Source organism: Camellia sinensis, chromosome 8 (assembly GCF_055761805.1).
Source record: "Camellia sinensis isolate YWXY chromosome 8, ASM5576180v1, whole genome shotgun sequence".
In the NCBI taxonomy this organism is placed as follows: domain Eukaryota; kingdom Viridiplantae; phylum Streptophyta; class Magnoliopsida; order Ericales; family Theaceae; genus Camellia; species Camellia sinensis.
The window spans coordinates 191,288,766-191,309,132 of record NC_138968.1 but is presented as its reverse complement, the minus strand read 5'-3'; the positions used below and the strand labels follow the sequence as shown (position 1 = coordinate 191,309,132).

At 36.3% G+C, this 20,367-nt stretch overlaps 2 protein-coding genes across 5 annotated transcripts; both read left to right on the top strand.

Annotated features, from left to right (window-relative positions):
* Positions 1-304: 304 nt before the first annotated feature.
* LOC114323601 (kinesin-like protein KIN-12F) lies at positions 305-7,968 on the top strand. Of its 4 annotated transcripts, none has more exons than XM_082884455.1 (17): positions 342-756; positions 882-1,019; positions 1,233-1,316; positions 1,406-1,531; positions 1,620-1,679; positions 1,822-1,875; positions 1,962-2,054; positions 2,199-2,294; positions 2,932-3,080; positions 3,418-3,567; positions 3,964-4,087; positions 4,166-4,973; positions 5,073-5,173; positions 5,266-5,364; positions 5,450-5,593; positions 6,600-7,388; positions 7,528-7,968. In XM_082884455.1, the coding sequence occupies exons 1-17, from the start codon at positions 466-468 to the stop codon at positions 7,774-7,776; spliced, it is 3,555 nt and encodes a 1,184-aa protein (XP_082740581.1). In that variant the 5' UTR covers positions 342-465; the 3' UTR covers positions 7,777-7,968. The 4 variants fall into 4 exon arrangements, with proteins under 4 accessions (XP_028127050.2, XP_082740581.1, XP_028127051.2 ...); XM_028271251.2 differs by having other exon boundaries at positions 389-756; positions 3,961-4,087; XM_028271249.2 differs by having other exon boundaries at positions 305-756; positions 3,961-4,087; positions 4,166-5,173.
* Positions 7,969-8,194: 226 nt separating this feature from the next.
* Positions 8,195-10,985, top strand: LOC114323602 (Mitochondrial import inner membrane translocase subunit Tim17/Tim22/Tim23 family protein). Its single transcript, XM_028271252.2, has 5 exons — positions 8,195-8,486; positions 9,595-9,659; positions 9,811-9,883; positions 9,975-10,028; positions 10,471-10,985. Exons 1-5 carry the CDS (start codon positions 8,303-8,305, stop codon positions 10,683-10,685), a joined length of 591 nt encoding a protein of 196 aa, XP_028127053.2. The 5' UTR covers positions 8,195-8,302; the 3' UTR covers positions 10,686-10,985.
* The last annotated feature ends 9,382 nt before the right edge of the window (positions 10,986-20,367 follow it).

Genomic DNA, 20,367 nt, shown 5'->3' with positions numbered 1-20,367 from the left:
TTTATTCAAATTTGACAAAAAATTTGATGAAGCATCAGAAACGTTTTTACAAAGCCTTCGTTTGGAAAGTGCGTTGCCTTTTTGACTTTTTGGCATTTAGCTTGGCTAAAAAATATTGTTTGAAAGTATTTTTTTGACTTTTGTGAGAGAAAAAATAAAATGATTGTAATTTAAATGTGACAATTTATTTTATTATTTTTTAATCTATTTTATTGTTATTATTATTATTATTATTTGACTAAAATAACATCAACCTTACCTGCCAAACATAGGCAAAAGACTATTTTGGTCATTTTGTAATGAAGTTTAAACTTTCAAACGGAAAGGAAATTCTCAACGGTCATCTTCCCAGCCAAACCGCTCTTCATCCCTCTTCACCAACATTTGAATTCAATTCAAGGCTCTCTCTACTCAACTCTACTCTCTCTCTCTCTCTCTCTCTCTCTCCCTCTCCAAGAAGAGGTCATGAAATCGAACGCAGAGATGTCAGAGAATCGATTTTTGGGAAGCATCTCAGCCTCGTCCATTCGAAACCTCCTTCACAGATCAGTCTCCACCAAGCACAAGACGAACTCAACTCGCTCCAAATCGGGGCCCGACGGTGAAAACAATCCCCCGATCGATCCGAACATTCTGCTTGATAAAGACCCAATCCCTAAACAATCACTGTCAAAACATGAAATTTCGCAGAGAGAAATCACCAAATCAGACTCTCAGAAGGAAGTACTTTCTCCTCCAGCAGATCCACCAGTCAAGGTGCGAAAGTTTGTTAATTTGTTCCTTTTCGAAACCCTCGTCGTTGAAATTTGATCGATTTTAAAGGTTAATATTAGTGTTTTGTGCCATAATTGTGTGTAATTGCAATCTGTTTGGTTGTTTAGGTTGTAGTGAGGATTAGACCAGCTAATGGTCATGAAAGAGAAGGAGATCAATTGGTGAGGAAGCTCTCTGATGATTCAGTAGCTGCTGAGGATAAAAAGTTTACCTTTGATTCAGTTCTTGACTCAAAATCAAACCAGGTTTCAACTTAAATTCTGCATTTTTATGAGCCCAGTATTTTTTTTCTTTATTGAAGTTCTTCCCTGATGATTTCCCAGAATATTGAGTGAAAATAATGACATTCGTCCATCAAAATGAAGATAAAAGTTACAATTTTTTTAAATTTAAAATTTGTGATCAAACAGTGAATATGAGGATTTTGATTTATAAATTGATTGTTTTGTTTCTACCAGGAATATGTATTTCAGTTAGTTGGTGTTCCTTTAGTTAAAAATGCATTAGCTGGTTACAACACAACAATCTTGGCATATGGACAGGTATTTCTAGATTCTAGTCAATGTAGTAGCCATTGATTCAATTGATTGTATATTTGCCGTGTAATAACTTTTCGATGAGTTGTGTGTAGGCTGGAAGTGGTAAGTCTTATACGATGTGGGGTCCGCCAAGTGCGATGGTTGAGAATCAGGCATCCAATAGTCATCAGGGCATTGTTCCACGCATCTTCCAGATGCTATTCTCTGAGATTCAGCGAGTAGGTTCTGTTTATTTAACTGGCCAAGCAAGTAATATGAGGATTTTAAGTTGTGCTTGATTGTAGTCTATTTTCAAATTTCATGTAGGAAAAAGAGAACTCAGAAGGTAAACAAATAAATTTTCAGTGCCGCTGTTCATTCCTTGAGGTTTGTGTGTGTTTATTTATTTATTTAAATGTTTGGGCCTTTTGCTTTAAATGATATAAGGTGTATTACTTCTTTATGTCTGTGACATGAATCGAACAGATTGAGAATTTATGTTGATTTTATTTATCTTTTGCTGTCTCAGATATACAATGAACAAATAGGAGATTTACTTGATCCAACCCAACGAAACCTAGAGGTGGGTATTGCTCTCTCTCTCTCTCTCTCTTCAATACCTTTTTGGATTACTTTTATGTGTGCTTAATGGTGGTTAAACTGCTGCAGATAAGGGATGATACCAAACATGGATTTTGTGTTGAGAATTTGACCGAGGAATATGTGACCAGTTATGAGGACATAACCCAAATATTAATTAAGGTAGCAAATAACAAGGCATTCAAGTTTTGTTCTTTTTTCCATGAGCATGTTTCTTGTTGCTTATTGAATTAGTGCTACAGATTGCTACTTGTTGATACTTCATGGATTTTCTTTTATGCTTGTCAACTTTTATTTCTGGCTCAGGGGCTTTCAAGTAGGAAGGTCGTAGCAACAAGCATACATTCAGAAAGTTCACAATCCCATATTGTGTTTACATGCGTCATCGAGTCCTGGTGCAAGGTATAATTGAAAATTGGAGTTTGCAATTGCTATCAATTACTATTTGAAATTATCTAACATTTAATATTTTTAGGTTGTGTTTGACTCTTTGTATAATAATATATACTGCTAGGATATGTAACCTTCAATTTTTTTGTTAAACAAAATCTTCGTAGTTGCTTCATTTTACCCATCATCCATATGCATTTGCAAGAAGCTGATTGTGTTTTTCCTTCTCTTCTTCTTCTTCTTCTTTAAATTAAGCCTAATTTATGTATCACTATGGGTTATAAGTTCATATTTTTATTCACCCAAAAAAACGTTCATATTTTTTCTTAGCATTTTGGCTGAAAAGCGAACTAATACTTCTTTTACTTCTACGGCAATTACTATGTATAGAGAGAAGCTCATGTTATTTTGGCCCACATAATGGCTAGATTTAATTTAGTTGGTACTGAACATGTGTATTTGTTTTCAGTTAACTATGCCAGGAAATTGAAACTAATTTCATGAGCAGAGAGATTTGTTATCATCAATTTAATTATCTTTCTATTTGTTCCTAGTGGCATTTACATGTGCTTTAGTGAATTTTTCTCCGATACTCTCTAATTTTATTTCTTATTTCTTTTTCTTCTTTTGTGGAAAATGCTTGCTGCAGGGAACATCATCAAAATGTTTTGGTAGTTCAAAGACAAGCAGAATCAGCCTTGTTGATCTTGCAGGACTGGAGCGAAGTAAACTTGATGATGATGGTAGGCAGTGTGTAAAGGAGGAAAAAAATGTGAAGAAGTCTCTATCACAGTTGGGGTATGATGCAATGAACTCTATCAAGATATTACTAGTGATTGAATGCTGGGAAAACAATAATTCACAAGCATATACTCTTGTCTACTTCAAGAAATCTGACAATGACGTTCTGATTTGAATTTGTTATTTGCTATTTTTTATGTCAAGGATATAATTGTCAGGCATGGCAACACCTTATGTCTGGTTGCATTTAGAATGTATGTGCATTAAAACCAATTAAACCAATACTTTGTACCATTAACAGTTAACTAGTGGTTCCCTCCATCTACAAGTGAATACCCATGATTGAGTTTTGCTGCTGCTTTTTTGTAGTTATGGTTCTGTTTAATTGGTGCAGGCACTTGGTGAATATCCTTGCTGAAGGAGGTCAGTCAGGAAAAACACAAGATATTGCTTACAGAAGCTCCAGTTTGACATATTTGTTGAAAGAATCACTTGGTGGAAATGTCAAGTTTGCAGTTATTTGTGCCATCTCTCCTGATAGCAAGTAATTAAACTTCAACCAACACTCTGCGTTATATTTGCACAAGCTTGATAATAATGACATGAACTTAAAAACCATGGTGTTACATGTAATGTGTATGCTAAAAGCTGGTGTTGTGGGTGGTTTGAGAACCACTCAATCAGTCATTCTACGGTGGCTGGCCTTGGGAAACTGGCCCATCTGATGACCTGGTGGAAACACTAGTTAATAGTCAATTTACAAGAATTTGTGCAGTACTCGGGGCGAAGGACTTAGATAGTTAGATATAGGAAACATAGTTAGTGTATCAACTTAATGCCATTCCATTGAGACTCGCTTGAAATCTGCAACGTTCTTTATTTATTTATTTATTTTAATGCTGAAACAATTGTCATCTGTGTTCAATCTTGAATGTAGCAGTAGCTGTGAAACATTAAGCACACTCAGATTTGGACAGCGAGTAAAATCCATACACAATGAGCCAGTAATAAATGAAATTTCAGAGGATGATGTTGACCTTAGTGACCAGATTCGTCAATTGAAGGTAATTCCACCTTTTCTAGATGAGGCATTTCAAAGATGATTAAACTAAGATGATGATGAGTATCTCCCTTGATTGCAGGAAGAACTCATAAGAGCAAAGTCATGTAACTCAGTTGGAAGAAGTGTACTTGAGAGCTTGAATCATTTGAGATTGAGCCTTAATCGCTCCTTGATCCTACCCCGCATAGATAATGATGCCAAGGATGAAGCATATGCTAATAATGATGATGTACGAGAACTACGTCTTCAGTTAGACAAAGTGCACAGTTCTGGTGAAGAGAAAATAGAAGACACCTATGAAAGCAGTAGCTGCATTCAGTTTTCTTCTGTAGAAGGAGGTGGTTCTGACACAGAATTGACAAGTGACCATTATGGAAGCTCTCTAGAAGAAAGTGAAGCTGACGAATTTAGTCTGGACAAATCTCACACAGAACTTCGACAGGAGGAGAGCTTTGCTTCTGTGGATGACATTGCAGGTGGGCCCCACACTTCAAAGACCATAGATACTGCATTCAGGAGTAGTATTTCAATCAGTTCGTTGCATCAGTCTTCAGTGTTCCAAGATCCGACGTTGTCTGAATCTCCAAAATTTCAAAACAACCATAGGAAAAGCATAACCTTTGCATCATCAACTCATCTGGCAAGTCAGAATATTGTGTCAGAGAGTTCCAAGTTTGGTTCAGATGTATCACGACAGTCACACAGACAAAGTGATATTCGATCCTCTTTGCGGTCAAGCAAGATATTTCCAGGCCCCACAGAGTCCCTGGCTGCTAGCCTTCAGAGGGGCTTACAGATTATTGACTCTCACCAGCAGAATTCAGCATCAGATGCACCTTCAGTTGCATTCTCTTTTGAGCATTTGGCATTGAAGCCATGTCCAACAGGTGACAGAGCCAAATCTTCACTTCAAACATTATCAGAAGAGAGACCATCAACATATGGATCTTTTACTTCTTTTCTGTGTGCATCATGCCGGAGAACAGGAGGATTGACTGGCTCCACCAAAGTCCAGGATAGCTTGAAGGCATTGACTTCAGTGGATAGTGCAGAGAATTCAAATGGATTGATTGCTTATGTGCCTAAAGTAAATCTAGATTCAAGTTATTAATGCCTTGAAAGCAAGTTTATTATATCCTTTGCTCTATGTGCTCACCTGTTTTATTTCTTCATTGTCAGGATGCTGGGAAAGGTTTGGCAGAAGCCAGCAAGAGAGAGAAGGAGCTGGAAAGCATTTGCATGAAACAAGCAGCCAAAATTGAGCAGCTAAATCTTCTGGTATAATACCTTGTTCTTTATAATGAGATGAAGCTTTAATCAGGATTTCACATAATCACATTATTAATAACCTGTAATTCTGCAGGTGGAGCAATACAAACATGACAGAAAACAGAATTCTATCCTCGAGCATAGTTATACTCTTCATCCTGAGGACTTGAATAGTGAAATAATACAAATTGATGAGCTCAAAAATCAAAAGTTTCATGCACCCAAGGATGAAAGAAAGGTTAGTTGTCTGGAACTGCTCTTCTGCAATCTAGGAAGCACGGATACAGATACGGGATACGGATACTATACGATACGGATACGGCGATACGACTAAATTTGAAAAATTAGGATACAGGTACGGCGGAGATACGTTCATAAAAAATATTATTTTAACAATTTTTAGTAATGCAGTATGCATAAAAATAAAACCTAAAGCAAAAGACAACTTGATAAAGAAGAAAGATTCCTATAAAACTAAGAGTCAGTGAATATCACAAGACCTTAGCTAAAGCGAAAAAACCATTCTTAAATAAAAATTTCAGCAAATATACTTTTTTAAGTCATCAATGATAGCCTAGGAAGTACGGATACGGATATGGTGATATGGGGATGTGGATATGGCGATATGTCAAAATTTGAAAAAGTATAATACGGGTACAACGGGATACATTCGTAATTTTTTTTTTATTTTATAATTTTAATAATGTAATGAAAATAAAACTTAAAGTAAATTAATAAATAAAGAGAGGGATTCCTATTAACCTAAAAGTGCTCAAACATTTATAAAACATCCAAAACTAAAAGCAAAAGCAAATGCAAATGCAAATTAAATATCATCCTTACATGCTAACACCAAAAACAGAATGAGAGCAGAGAGAAGAAACGTAAGAGAGTGAGAAAGAAAGAGAGAAGTGAGAGAGACAACAAGAATACATCAATTTGACAAATTCTATTACTTTAACTCTCACTATATTCCTCTTATCAAAGAACAAAGAACTAAACAAAATATTAGAAGTAATATGTAATTTCGAGTATCCGATACTTCAAAATTAATAAAAAATTAATTAAGAAGTATCCGATACGTATCCGCGAGTATCCGAGGAGTATCGGTATCCGATAAGTATCCGATATAGATACGTCACCATTTTTGAAGTATCCGTGCTTCATAGTCTGCAATCATCTATAAAGCCTTGTCTGTTGTTCTGATTGCATTTGTTCTTTTTTGTTCCCGGTGGTTTTTTCAGCCTTTGAGATGGGATGATGGTGAGAACCGTGAGATTATTAACGAAAAATATGAAATAAAAGAAATCATGGAAGAGATGGGCAGCGAGTACAGGAAAACATCCTTTGATATTAATGAGAAGGAAGTACTTCTCAATGAAATTCAAAGCTTAAGGAGCAAGTTGCCGTCATTTACTGAAGGAACTCCTACAAAGTCTTTTGAGAGAGTGAGATCCTCTTTGTTGTTACAATCAATCCAATTGAGAAAAAGTGGTGCATTCTCTCAAGGCAACAATGAGGAAGAACTTGAGAAAGAAAGACAGAGATGGATGGAAATGGAAAGTGAATGGATTTCTTTGACTGATGAGTTGAGAATCGAACTTGAGTCCAGCCGCCGGCGTGCAGAAAAGGTGGAGATGGAGCTGATATTAGAGAAGAAGTGCACAGAGGAGTTGGATGAAGTACTTCAAAGATCTGTCATTGGGCATGCTAGAATGGTCGAACACTACTCCGAACTACAAGAAAAGTACAACGATTTAGTTGGAAAGTACCAGCTGACTATGGAAGGGATAGCAGAGCTGAAAAAGGCTGCTGCGAAAGCAGGAGCTAAGGGTCGTGGCTCTCGTTTTGCAAAATCCTTGGAAGCAGAACTTTCAGCCCTTAGAGTTGAGAGGGCAAGGGAGATGGAATTATTGAAAAAGGAGAACAGAAACCTCAAAATTCAACTTAGGGATACTGCAGAAGCTGTTCAAGCTGCCGGAGAACTCCTTGTTAGGCTGAAAGAAGCTGAGGAAGTAGCTTCAGTGGCAGAGGTATAGTGCTTAATTACCATAATTTTTTTGGTATCTGAAGATAGCTTTAATATGTAAAATGTCTTTTAAAAAAAAAGGGCATGACAGTGAATGTGTTTGATGTGCTTGTCTTTGCTATTTCTTTATCTTTGTCTACCAGGAGAATGTTGCAAATGTTCAGGAAGAGAATGATAAGCTAAAAGATCAAGTGGAGAAACTCAAAAGAAAGCACAAGATGGAGATGATCACCATGAAGCAATACCTTGCCGAGAGCCGATTGCCAGAATCTGCATTGCGACCTCTATACAGGGAGGATTATGATGTAGCACACAACACTAGCCCACCACTGCAGGACGATGACCAGGCATGGAGAGCAGAATTCGGAGCCATATATCAAGATCATTACTGAGTTGAACATCACAGCTTGCATCAGACCCTACTTGGGTCCAAGCATAATAACTTTGTATTTTTTATTTTATTTGTGGTGTTTTTATGAGATTGAAAGTTATTTTTTTGTTTTTGTTTTTGTGTGTGTGTGTGTGTTGTTTCTTTCATCCATTTCTTGTTGATAATAAAGATACATTTGGAGTGATTGTGTGCACATTCCGAAAGCTTAGATACTGCTCAATCATTTTTGAGTAATGGAAACTTTTCTAATCCAACTTGAGTTAGGATAACAAAAAGAAAAGTGCAATTATGTTAAATTTATGTGGCTTATTATATTTTTTCAAACTTCAGGAATGGTCTGTGTAATTTACCCAAAAAGAATAAGAACGACGTCGTTTCTTGAGAATAACAACCGATATATTCTTGTATATATATACATATATCGAAAATATCAAGCAGCGAAAACAAGAGGTGAGAGACTGAGCAGTTTACCCTAGTAATTACATATAGCATATTAGGGCATATACAGACTTTGCAAAACGGCGACTATGGCGGATTCTCCAACCTCCGATACTGACCCAGAACTCGACAACAGTGGCTCTAACCCAAACCCTAACCCTAACCCTAATTTTACTTCGGACGCAATGAGCCCCGGTCCTCCTCTCGTTTGCCTCCTCAGGTTCGCCGGCGACTCCGTTGCCGGCGCTTTCATGGGCTCCGTTTTCGGCTACGGTCATATCTCTCTCTTGAATTCTATGTTATTGCTTTCTTACTGAGATTGAAATTAGAGGCTTGTTTTGTGGTGATTTTGATTTAGGGATTTGTCACGATTCACTGAATTTTTATTGTAGCCTTATGGTTTATGTACTTTATGGGAAAATTGTAATGAATGTAACTGTGCAAGAAGTGAAATTTGTGGGGTTTGGGGTTAGATAATGTTTCTGGGTTGTAATTCTCAAAATGGGTTTGGGTTTATGTGGTGGTGATTAAATATTTCATATAAGCTTGCCAGGTGAAATACTAGCTCATACAACAATGTTGGGTTTGGCACCCCTGTTTGTTTTGTCATGCCATTTAGTGAACACTTAATTTATTACTTTTGTGGGGTTGCAGTTCGTTGCAGAATTGAAGCATAAATAATGTCATAAAATAATTTTATGGTTAATTTGATCTTATAGATGATGTCAATGGATGTCTGCTTACATATAGATGAAGTGATAAGTTATGCACTATTCAGTTTTGTTGGGAGAGACAATGAAGGCATTAAGGACAAAGGATTATTTAAGCATTTAAATTCATATCTTTTAAGTAATGGAAGCTTGTGCTGTGTAAATGTCTATTTTTCCTGTTGCATGGGGGTTAAAATAAGGTTCAGTAAGATTTTGTTGATGTTGTGATGAATCACACCCTTCTCTTCTAATGTTTACTTGCGGGTAGGATAGTTTACACATTTGATTTTTCACCTTCGATAGAATGAGTTAGTTATTGTATTGTCATCCTTTACTGAACATTGTGAATTTTGTTAGAAGATTGAAGATTGTACCCTTTGTGAGTAGGTTCTAAATTACCCATTTTGAATCATTTGGAGTGTTTGGTTGAGGCATAATTGTGAAATCAGATAATAGTATTAATTCATTGATTACCAATCGTGTTTAAGCCTTCCTTGGGAGTAATTTTGAACTTTAATAAATAGTTCAGTGTTAAATTGGAACTATCCTTCCAAAAAAATAAAAAATAAAAAAAAAATAAAAATTGGAACTATCCTTCTGTGGAAACATGGTTATAATATTCTGTGTGATTTAGCAGGTGTGTTGATGAATTTCTTTTGTGTTTGTATCAGGTTCAGGATTGATTAAGAAGAAAGGGTTTAAAGGATCCTTCGCGGAGGCAGGATCTTCTGCCAAGGTACAAGAGATCCTATAATCTACAAGAAATTTGATTTGAAAAATGAAGTTGATGGAGTAGTTTCAACTCTTAATACCCGTTGATGTAGTTTTTATAGGCGTATATTGCTTACAAAAATTAGGTCTTTTTATTTACCTTTCCCTTCTATCAGACATTTGCAGTTTTGTCTGGAGTACACAGTTTGGTTGTCTGCTTTTTGAAGAGGCTGCGAGGGAAGGATGATGGTATGAAATCTCAATTGTAGTCCTGACACTCTACATGATTTTTCATTTTTAATGATTTTTTGGTGCTTGATTTTTTTTTCCCCCCCTTCAGTCATTAATGCAGGAGTTGCCGGATGTTGCACTGGTCTTGCCTTAAGTTTCCCAGGTACTTGATACCTTTATTAATGTAAATTTGCAATTACTTCCAAATTTCCAATTCTTCTTTTTGGCTTCCAATCACCAAGTTGCCCAGCTATTTTGTTATACTTTTGCTCATCAGTTAATTGTTCCTGTAGTTTAAGTTCCTAAATTCACATTTTACTTATAATGATTGGCTGGCAGGCCAGTTTTCTAACCATGAATTGACTTGCATAAAATAGCAATTGAGCATAAAGGTTCCAGTTTGAATTAGTGGAGGTAGGATGAGGTTGGGTATGTTAATGCTGTTCTACTGAAAGAGTTGGAGGGACTGATCAGTATTTTATCTAAGTAGAATACAAATGCTATAAGAAACAGAAAGTGCACTTTGCATATATGGATACTTTTATGTGTTTGGGTGTACATGACTCTGTTAATTGAGCATTGTTTGTGCCATTTATGTTTTTTAGGTGCACCGCAGGCCCTTTTGCAGAGCTGCCTCACGTTTGGGGCATTCTCGTTCATCATTGAAGGCCTTAACAAGCAACAGCCAGCACTGGCACTTCCATTGTCAGCAGGAATCAAGACTCGGCACTTCAGTATACTCCCTCCGTTAGCGCTTCCTCTTCCAGATGAATTTAAAGGGTCATTTTCTGTTTTCTGTCAATCAATAAGAAAAAAGTGAGGACGACAATTGTGCCGCTCACTGACTGAGCCAAGAATGAAGCAATTACGTTTCGGATGTCTGTGGAATGTTGGTGTGCCCATAAAGATGTTATATAAATTTGTTGGTTATCTTGACTTTGTCCAACTCCATTTAATGAAATTTCTCTTTTGGCATTTCTTTCTAAGCATTGTGACTTGGCATGAATGAGTTTGTAAATTGCAAATAAGATACTGGAATGATGTAATATCTGCTTTGTAAGAAAACCATGAAATTCTTACTACACGAGAATCATGGAAATCCTCACCATTGGTTGCTAAATTGTTAATTCTGTGTATTGTTCATGCCGTATCAGAAATTCTTACCTAAATCAAATATTGTCCTCGGTTGGAAAGTTGGCTATTTTATTAGATTATTTTAATTTTTTGTTATTTTAATATGTTAAAATATTTGTGTTTGGAAATAAGGTTGAGTTCCAAAAAAAAAAAATAATAATAAGGTTGAATTTTTTTTTTTGAAATTAGATGTGATATTTATAAAAGAAAAAAGTAAAATGATTACAAATTTGATATGATATTCTGTCTTATTAACTATTTTATTTATTTTATTTTTTAAAATTTTAACCCAAAAAACTAACAAAATTCTTTCCCAAAACACCCCCAATTTTATTACACTGTTCCGTGTGCATTCATATATTATGTCCTAGCATGACATATGCACGGTCTTTAATAAAGACATTAAATCAATTAAAATTAAATAGTAAAGATATTAAATAAATATATAATAATTTTGAATCAAGTAATTCTATTATCCATCCGCCTGCTAATTTCTACTACTCCGATCAAACTTTAACTCAGCTCATACTAGTTATTTCACTTTTGCCATCCTAATTTGGTCGATGCTCCTTTATAAAACTTTTATATTTGATTATAAATCTTGTCCTTAGTACTAAAATTAATATATTTAGGCTTTGTTTGAGAATGATATATTTTAATTAAATAGTTACTACAAAAGTTTTTCTTTATTTTTTTGTAAAAAATTTAAAAATCACTAAAAAAATCAATTCTAAAAAACTCTTATTTTTACTCTCTTTTGTTCTTTGAAAAAAAAAATTTATATTTGAGACGAAATTAAAATATATAAGAAAAAAATATTAAAAATCCAAGAGAACGTACGTGCTTTTTACTTTGTTGGAAAATAAAATCCAAGTTACAGCAAAGTCACTCTTATGATTCAATCCAACACTATAAATTAATATTCTAAAATTTTAATCATAACATTTTTATTTAAATGTACTATGATTTAAAAACAAAAAATCAACCCACTAAATTAATAAATAAATAAAAATATATTCGGATCAGGCATGTCATCAGGCCCAGGGTTAGTATAAAGAATGAAATGTGTTTATTTTTCATAAGTTATGCGTAATTTTAAAAATTAAATTTTAGATAACTTTTAAAATGACAACATTTTAATATCATACTTTATGATGTAATATTTTACACGACTCTAATTAGGTCGTTGATGGGCTCCATATGATATATATGTGGTTAGTGCTACATAATGCGTCATAGTACTCACCATAGTACTATTAAAATTTTATTTGAGACAAATTTCCTTTTGAAGGATTTTAAATATATGTAATCAAAATTTCATTTTAAACCTTGTATTAAAAAAATTTCAAATTCAAATGTGATTTTGATTTAAATATGACTAAGATTTTATTTTGAACTTTTTATTTATAAGTTTTTAAATTTTAAATTAGATGGGGTTAGATAGACCAATAGTTTTGTAACAAGTGTATTTCTTAATTTGAAAATTAAAATTTTTGAGCAATTTAAAATTTTAATTTCAATTTCCTAGAGTCTCTTAGATAAAAAAAATAAAAATAAATACTTTGTGGGCTAAATTTAATTATAATAATTCATATTTTTTAGTGGAAGATATCTTGGTGTTTAGATGATGATTATCACATGACATGCTAAATTTTGTCTAAGACGTTATACTAACTATTTTTTTTTTTAAAAATGATTTCTTAGTCAAGATATCTTTATGGGCTAAATTTAATATACATAGACACAAATTTTATAATTAAATTTAATTTTTAAAAGATCACGAGTTAAGAAAATTTAAAAAATATTATTATACTGATGAATGACTCAATAATATATATATATATATATATATTTTTGTATTTTGAAAAGTTAAAATATTTGACCTAGCCACCATATATATAGAATGTTTTAAAAGAGTTAAGATGAAATATCAATTACAATACCACCATATTGATCAAACTAACATTGTTTTAAAGGAGGTAAGATTAAATGTCCAACATATTATCATATTGATTAAATGATCAATAATTTCATGACATGTGTATTTTTATATTTTTAAAATTCAAAAAATAGAGAAAATTGCATTGACACTTTAAAACTCAAACACCCAACAACCTTGTTACTTATGTAATAGTATAGATTTTAAATTAAATGGGGTAGATAAATCAATACTTGAAAATTTTTAATTAGTATTTTCGAGATTTCTTAATTTTTTTCTTTTGAATTTTATGAGTGAAAATAGATTTGGATAAATTAGGAGGGATATTGTTTTATCTTTACTTTTAAAAAACTTAAATAACGGAATCATTACTATTTTATAGTTATTGGTTTAATGGGTTAATCAATAGTCTTTTTTTTAAGTAATTAATTAATTAGAAGCGTTAGAGTTTTGATAAGATTCTTCACGAAAAGGCTCATTTATTTAATATATGGTACAAATATATATAGATAGATACATACATACATACATGGCATCTTAAATCTACACAAAGAAATAATTTCATTATATATATAGATAGATAGATAGATAAAAACAAAAAAATACACATTTTTCGTAATGTTTTGTTTTTAGTAATTTTTTTTTTTTTGGATAAATATCTTAGTTTGGTGTATTTGATTGAAATATGAAAAAAAATTAAAAGAGTTTATTGAAGTTTAAAAAAACAAAAACAAAAACAATTTAAAAAAATTAAACCAAACAACTCTGCTAAGTGTATTTTTAATAAAAATAAATAATTAATTATTAATAATTTTTGTTACATATGTACTTTTTATGTAATATACTAACATGATTTTTACAGAAAAGAATTTTAAAAAAATATATAGAATGAAACAATATCATAATTGAAAATGAAGAATCTATGACAATTTTTATTTAATTCTAGGAATGCTATTGTTGTAGACATATAATGGAATGTATATATGGTTGTAAATTTGAATAGATGGTTAATGGAAAGTTTTGTTTATACGCAGATTGTTTTTCCAAGGAAAATAACAATTTTCTTGTTATGGTAGATATATATTAAGGTATTATGGTGAGTTAATCAATAAGAATTTTTATAGTAATTTTAAAATCATAAAATTGAAGCCTTTACAATAATAAGAAAGATACGTAAAAATCCAGAAAACCTCTTTGCATCTATATAACTGTGGAAACCATCAAAACAGTAAAAGTTCCCAAACCACCACCATTTTTCTTTTGTTTCAACCCATCTGAATTAGCTATCCTTGTTCTTTCTTCTTCATTTTCTTCTTCCATTAAGTCACTAAGAAGTTGTTACCAATGGCCACCGGTCTCCACCATGTGAAAAAGGAAAACTATGCATTCATGGTTGTGTTTCAATCACCATATACGTATATTACATATATATCTTTGTCTACATTTTCTATTTACTTTTTCTTTTCTTTTTTATTTTATTATTAGGACAAATTACATATACACCCCTCGAGGTTTGGCTAAATTACAGATGCCCCTCTGAGGTTTGAGAAATTACGAATTCCCCCCTGAATGCTATATTTGCATAAGAAATTAGGGGGTAATTTGTTATGAAATATAAACCTCAGGGGGCAAATTGTTATGAAAATACAAACCTCAGGGGGCGGGATGTAATTTTCAAAACCTCAGGGGGGTATCTGTAATTTAGCCAAACCTCGAGGGGTGTATATGTAATTTGCCCTTATTATTAATATGAATCTTGTTAAAACCTACTCCACTACACCTACTCCACCTACACCACTTCACCTACTCCACTACCCAACTCCACCTACTCCACTACACCTACTCTCCACCCACATCTCCTATATAAAGGAGACCAACTATGTATATAATATATCAATCAATACATAATTCATTCTCTCTATTTCTCTATACATCAACTTTAACATGGTATCAGAGCGAGATTAAGAACCTCGTATTTTCGCTTCACCGGCGGGCGGCAGCCTCGCCTTGGCCGCCCGCCGGACCTCTCATCTTCCAACTATTTCTACAGACACTGTCACGCTGTGACCCAACCGTGACAGACCAGAGACCAAACCCTCCATCCCCAACCTTCATTTCTCTCTCTCATACCCTTTTTTTGTTGTGATGTTGAGACTCGATATGTCGGAGCATCTGTTCTAAGTCAGCTCTTCCCGTGCCCAACATGATAAGCTGCACGTCCTGACCCATCATCCAAGGAACAGCCTCCACTATTATATCAATGCCTTCTTGGTTATCAAGCCTCCCTATGAAACCAATTAATGGGACGTTACTACGAACGGGCAAACCGAGCTCCCTCTGTAATGCCTCCTTGCATTGTGCCTTGCCGGTCTGGAGGGTCTCGAGGGAGTAATTTGTGTACCCATCGGATTTCAAGTGAACATCCAATTGCGGGTTCCACTCTATTGTATCAATGCCGTTCACAATCCCCGTCAGCTTCCAGTCACCTTCTGTAAACTTGATTCTTTCACATCTTCATGCTGTTCATCTTTTAGACTGGATATTGCAAATGAACTTGAAAGAAATGATGGCAGCTTATCAGACCAAACTCTTTCTGAAATTGTGTCTCTCATCCGTTTGTGGGAATCTACATCCGAGGATCTTATTTCATGAGACAAGACCTTCTTATCTTCATTTTCTCGTGCATCATCTACTGTCAAGGGTAGGGATGGCAACGGGGCAGGGCCGGGGATCACACTCCCCGTCCCCGATCCCCGAAGGTACGAATTTCCCCGTCCCCGGCCCCGATCCCCGACGGGGAGTCTCTCATCGCCCCCACCCCCGTCCCCTAACGGGGATCGGGTTTCCCCGACCCCAAAAATTCACCGATCAAAAAAAAAAAAACAAAAAAAACAACACATTCAATAACAGATCTCTTCATCATACATCAACATATATATCAACAACAACAAGAATCAGGGAGAGATCTGAGCTATATTCAACATATATATCAACATATATATCGCTATATTCAACAGATCTAAGCCCAAATACATATTCAACACTAGATTTAACATATATACAACAGATCGAAACAGATCTGAGCTCAAAAAAAATAAAAAAATTAACACATTCAGAGAGAGAGAGACGACTGTAATCGGCGACGATGGAGAGATGGCGGTGATGGAGATGAGGGACAACGGCTATGGGGGAAGGACAGCGACGATCGACGGTGATGAGAGGAGCTCGCTCGTCGCCGATGCCCTAAGACCACTTGCGTAGAGAGAGAGGAGAGAGAGGCTGAGGTTGAGCCTCGTGAGACCACCTGTGTAGAGAGAGAGAAAGGGGCTGAGGTTGAAACTCAGAGATGAAGTGAAATAGATTGAGTGAGTGAGAAAGGCACCTGACTATAACATAAAATAACATATATATGATATTATAAATATAATATAATATTATATATCCTAAACAATAACCCAAACAAACATATAATAATATTATATAGATAGATATAATATAATATAGACATATGCACATACGGGGAAGTTTCGGGGAAGTTGCGGGGCGGGGCCGGGCCGGGGCTGGGGAAGGGAAATTTATCACCATCCCCGGCCCGAAATTGATCGGGGATTTAATTTTAAATACCATCCACGTCTCCACGGGGGTATTTTTCGGGAAAAAACCATTCTAATCGGGGTCGGGGGGTCGGGTCCCCGTCGGGCCGGGTTCAAATTGCCATCCCTAGTCAAGGGAACATAGCTGCTAGATAAAACGCCACTGATTCACGTGGCTTAATTTTGTTCTCCTCTGCAAACTCGATGATAAAGCAACAGACCACTACAACCAAGCTCTCTCTCTCTACTCAAGGACACCCACACTATGTCTACTTTTCAATCCATCATCCACCACCTTTTGCACACCCATACCCCTTTTTTTATTTTTACCCCAATCTCCACCAGCACAAAACATGCTCCTCTGCATACCCAGCTCTCTCTCCACTTTATCACATGGGCTTGTCTCCTCTCTCTCCTCTTATCACGTTTGATTTCAAAATCAATTATTTTTATTTGTTTTCTCCAACCTACTTTTACACTCTTTTAAATACCCACATTTATTTTTCTTTCCCATCATTTTTTTTAAACTTTTTTTTTCCACCACTCTCTTTTAATATTTCTCTTTAGCAACTGCATTACTGAATGATGGCTGATTTTATTCCAAAAAAAAAAAAAAATCCATTCACAACCAACTCGCTTTTCATTCCACAAACTTGTCATTTTTTCATGCCGGGATCAATCCCGATCACAATTTTACACCACAATAAAAATAAAAAAAAAACAACCAAAAAAAAAAAAAAAAACAAACAAACAAACAAAAAAATCCCATCCCCAACACTGGCCTTACTTTTTTGCCTCTTCCACTATTCTCTTCTTCTTACTTTTATCTTGGGTGTCCGTGACAGCCTAGTCTCAGTACTTCCTAATCCACTGAGCACGTTCAATCCCCCCTGCTCCTCCACTGCAGCATATGGCGGACCTCCAAATCGGAACATAACGGTGGCCTTCCGCTTCAGCTCCTTGTTTTCCGCTTTTAGCACACATATCTCTGCTCGCGCATCCTTATACATGCGCTGGAGCAGAGCCAGTTGGGCGTTTAACTGTTGCACCTCATTTGTCCTACTCTGAAGATGGTGCGACAAGTTTGTGACTGCCGTCATGGTCTCCACACATGACTTCAATGTATACTGATTGGCCTCAATATCCGATTGCGCTGCCATTATTTGCTCCACAGACCGCATAGGAAAGGTCAACGGAGCAAAACCAGGGGCGCTTGGTTGAGGTTCAAGGGCCACCGCACCGGTTATCTCTCTTGTGGACTCGTTGAGGTCGGGAAAGAGAGTGAGCAGACCACCGGAAGAAGAGGCCATGTTCTGGGTAGCTGAACGGGAAGAAGAGGCCATGTTATGGGTTGCTGAGTGTTTCAGATGTTACAGAGTGTTTCAGGGTTTGCCGCTCCTAGAGAAAAGCTCTCAGAGAACGAAGAGGTTTCAACTGGTTTGTTCTACTTCTAAGCCTCAGGCTTCGCTTTGGTTTATGTAGACCATGCCGAAGAGGACGACACGCGCTCTGTCGATCACGTGCATCGCCGCGTGTCTGGCGCAACTTTTGATGGCTCACCGGCACGGCTTTTGATGCAGTGGGTGCGCCTTTTGAGGGCGCGACTTTTGAGGGCTCGATATATATATATCCATCTATATATATTTGGGCCGCCTATATACACAATCATACAGTGTATTCTACAACGGTCCGACATGACCCCATAAACTGTCTCGACATTGATTCCGGTTAGCCTCTACAACGGTCCGACATGACCTCATAAACTGTCCCGACATTGATTCCGGTTAGCCTCTACAACGGTCCGGCATGACCCCATAAACTGTCCCGACATTGATTCCGGTTAGCTCCTACAACGGTCTGACACAACCATACAGTGTTTTCACCAACGGTCTGACACGACCATACAGTGTCTCCTATCCTCTTTTATTTTATGTATTAGTCTGTTTTCTTATTTTGTTACTCTTTCCAAACTCAAGTTGGTTTGTGTCTCTCCTCCTTGAGTTTGCGGGGGGCTGTTAAAACCTACTCCACTACACCTACTCCACCTACTCTACTTCACCTACTCCACTGCCCAACTCCACCTACTTCACCTACTCCACTACACCTACTCTCCACCCACATCTCCTATATAAAGGAGACCAACTATGTACATAATATATCAATCAATACATAATTCATTCTCTCTATTTCTCTATACATCAACTTTAACAAATCTTGTTTTTCTTGTACATAAAATTATTATCTGCAGGCTTGTATTCTGAGAGTGAATGTCCACACCGTCGGATGGCAAAAGATTGTGTCTACAGTTCTGAGCAATATCCAGGGTAATAACATTTCATGAATGTTTATTTTAGTTTGATATCAATTACTTTTATTTTTATTCATTTATTTATTTTTGTGGTGGTATAGGAGTGAGTAATTTCAGAATGGATGAAGATGGAAAGATAGAAGTGTCGGGCACAATCGATCCAAACTTGCTACTGAAGGTGCTTGCGAAAGTAGGAAAGCGTGCCAAGCTTTGCTGGTGGCAGTTTGGGCAATGTTCTAGCAACCTCTATATACCCGATTATCATGAACATGGAAGCATTGGTTACTATGAATGTTAAATTTAATGTATAAAGATAAATAGAGAGACTGTTAGAATTAATGTATAGAGAAATAGAGAGAGAATAAATTGTATGTGATATTATTGATTGATTTATATGTACATAGTTGGTCTCCTTTATATAGGAGATGCAGGTAGAGAGTAGGTGGAGTAGGTGGAGTTGTGTAGTGGAGTAGGTGAAGTGGAGTATGTGGAGTAGGTGTAGTGGAGTAGGTTTTAACAGCCCCCCCAAACTCAAGGAGGAGAGACACAAATCAACTTGAGTTTGGAAAGAGTAACAAAATAAGAAAATAGACTAATACATAAAATAAAAGTGGATAGGAGACACTGTATGGTCGTATCAGACCGTTGGTGAAGACACTGTATGGTTGTGTCAAATTGTTGTTGAAGACACGGTATGGTCCTGTCACACCGTTGTAGCAGATAATGTCTGGACAGTTGATGAGGTCATGCCGGACCGATGTAGATGCTAACCGGAATCAAGGTCGGGACAGTTTATGGGGTCATGCCGGACCGTTGGAAAAGCTAACCGGAATCAAATGTCGGGACAGTTTAGGGGGTCATGTCGGACCGTTGTAGAATACACTGGATGATGGTGTATATAGGCTGCCCAAATATATATACATGGATATATATATCGAGCCCTCAAAAGTCGCGCCCTCAAAAGGCGCGCCCACTGCATCAAAAGTCGTGCCCGACAGAAAGCGTCGAGCCATCAAAAGAGGCGCCGGACACGCAGCGATGCACGTGACCGACAGAGTGTCGTGTCGTCCTCTTCGGCATTGGCGATATAAACCAAAGCGAAGCCTGAGGCTTGGAAGCAAAACTAACTAGTTGAAACCTCTTCGTTCTCTGAGAGCTTTTCTCTAAGAGCTGCAAACCCTGAAACACTCTGTAATATCTGAAACACTCAGCAACCCATAACATGACCTCTTCTTCCCGTTTAGCTACCCAGAACATGGCCTCTTCTTCCCGTGGTCTGCTCACTCTCTTTCCCGACCTCAACGAGTCCACAAGAGAGATAACCGGTGCGGTGGCCCTGGAACCCCAACCAAGCGCCCCTGGTTTTGCTCCGTTGACCTTTCCTATGCGGTCTGTGGAGCAAATAATGGCAGCGCAATCAGATATTGAGGCCAATCAGTATACATTGAAGTCATGTGTGGAGACGATGACGGCAGTCACAAACTTGTCGCACCGGCTTCAAAGTAGGACAAATGAGGTGCAGTAGTTA

Bases quoted from the DNA above. Each gene is read 5' to 3' on its own strand.
- LOC114323602 (XM_028271252.2), top strand. From the start codon at position 8,303: ATGGCGGATTCTCCAACCTCCGATACTGACCCAGAACTCGACAACAGT. The intron at 9,660-9,810 runs GTACAAGAGATC...CCCTTCTATCAG, and splicing joins AGGCAGGATCTTCTGCCAAG to ACATTTGCAGTTTTGTCTGG. The intron at 9,884-9,974 runs GTATGAAATCTC...CCCCCCCTTCAG, and splicing joins GCTGCGAGGGAAGGATGATG to TCATTAATGCAGGAGTTGCC.
- LOC114323601 (XM_028271249.2), top strand. From the start codon at position 466: ATGAAATCGAACGCAGAGATGTCAGAGAATCGATTTTTGGGAAGCATC. The intron at 1,876-1,961 runs GTGGGTATTGCT...AAACTGCTGCAG, and splicing joins CAACCCAACGAAACCTAGAG to ATAAGGGATGATACCAAACA. The intron at 7,389-7,527 runs GTATAGTGCTTA...TTTGTCTACCAG, and splicing joins AAGTAGCTTCAGTGGCAGAG to GAGAATGTTGCAAATGTTCA.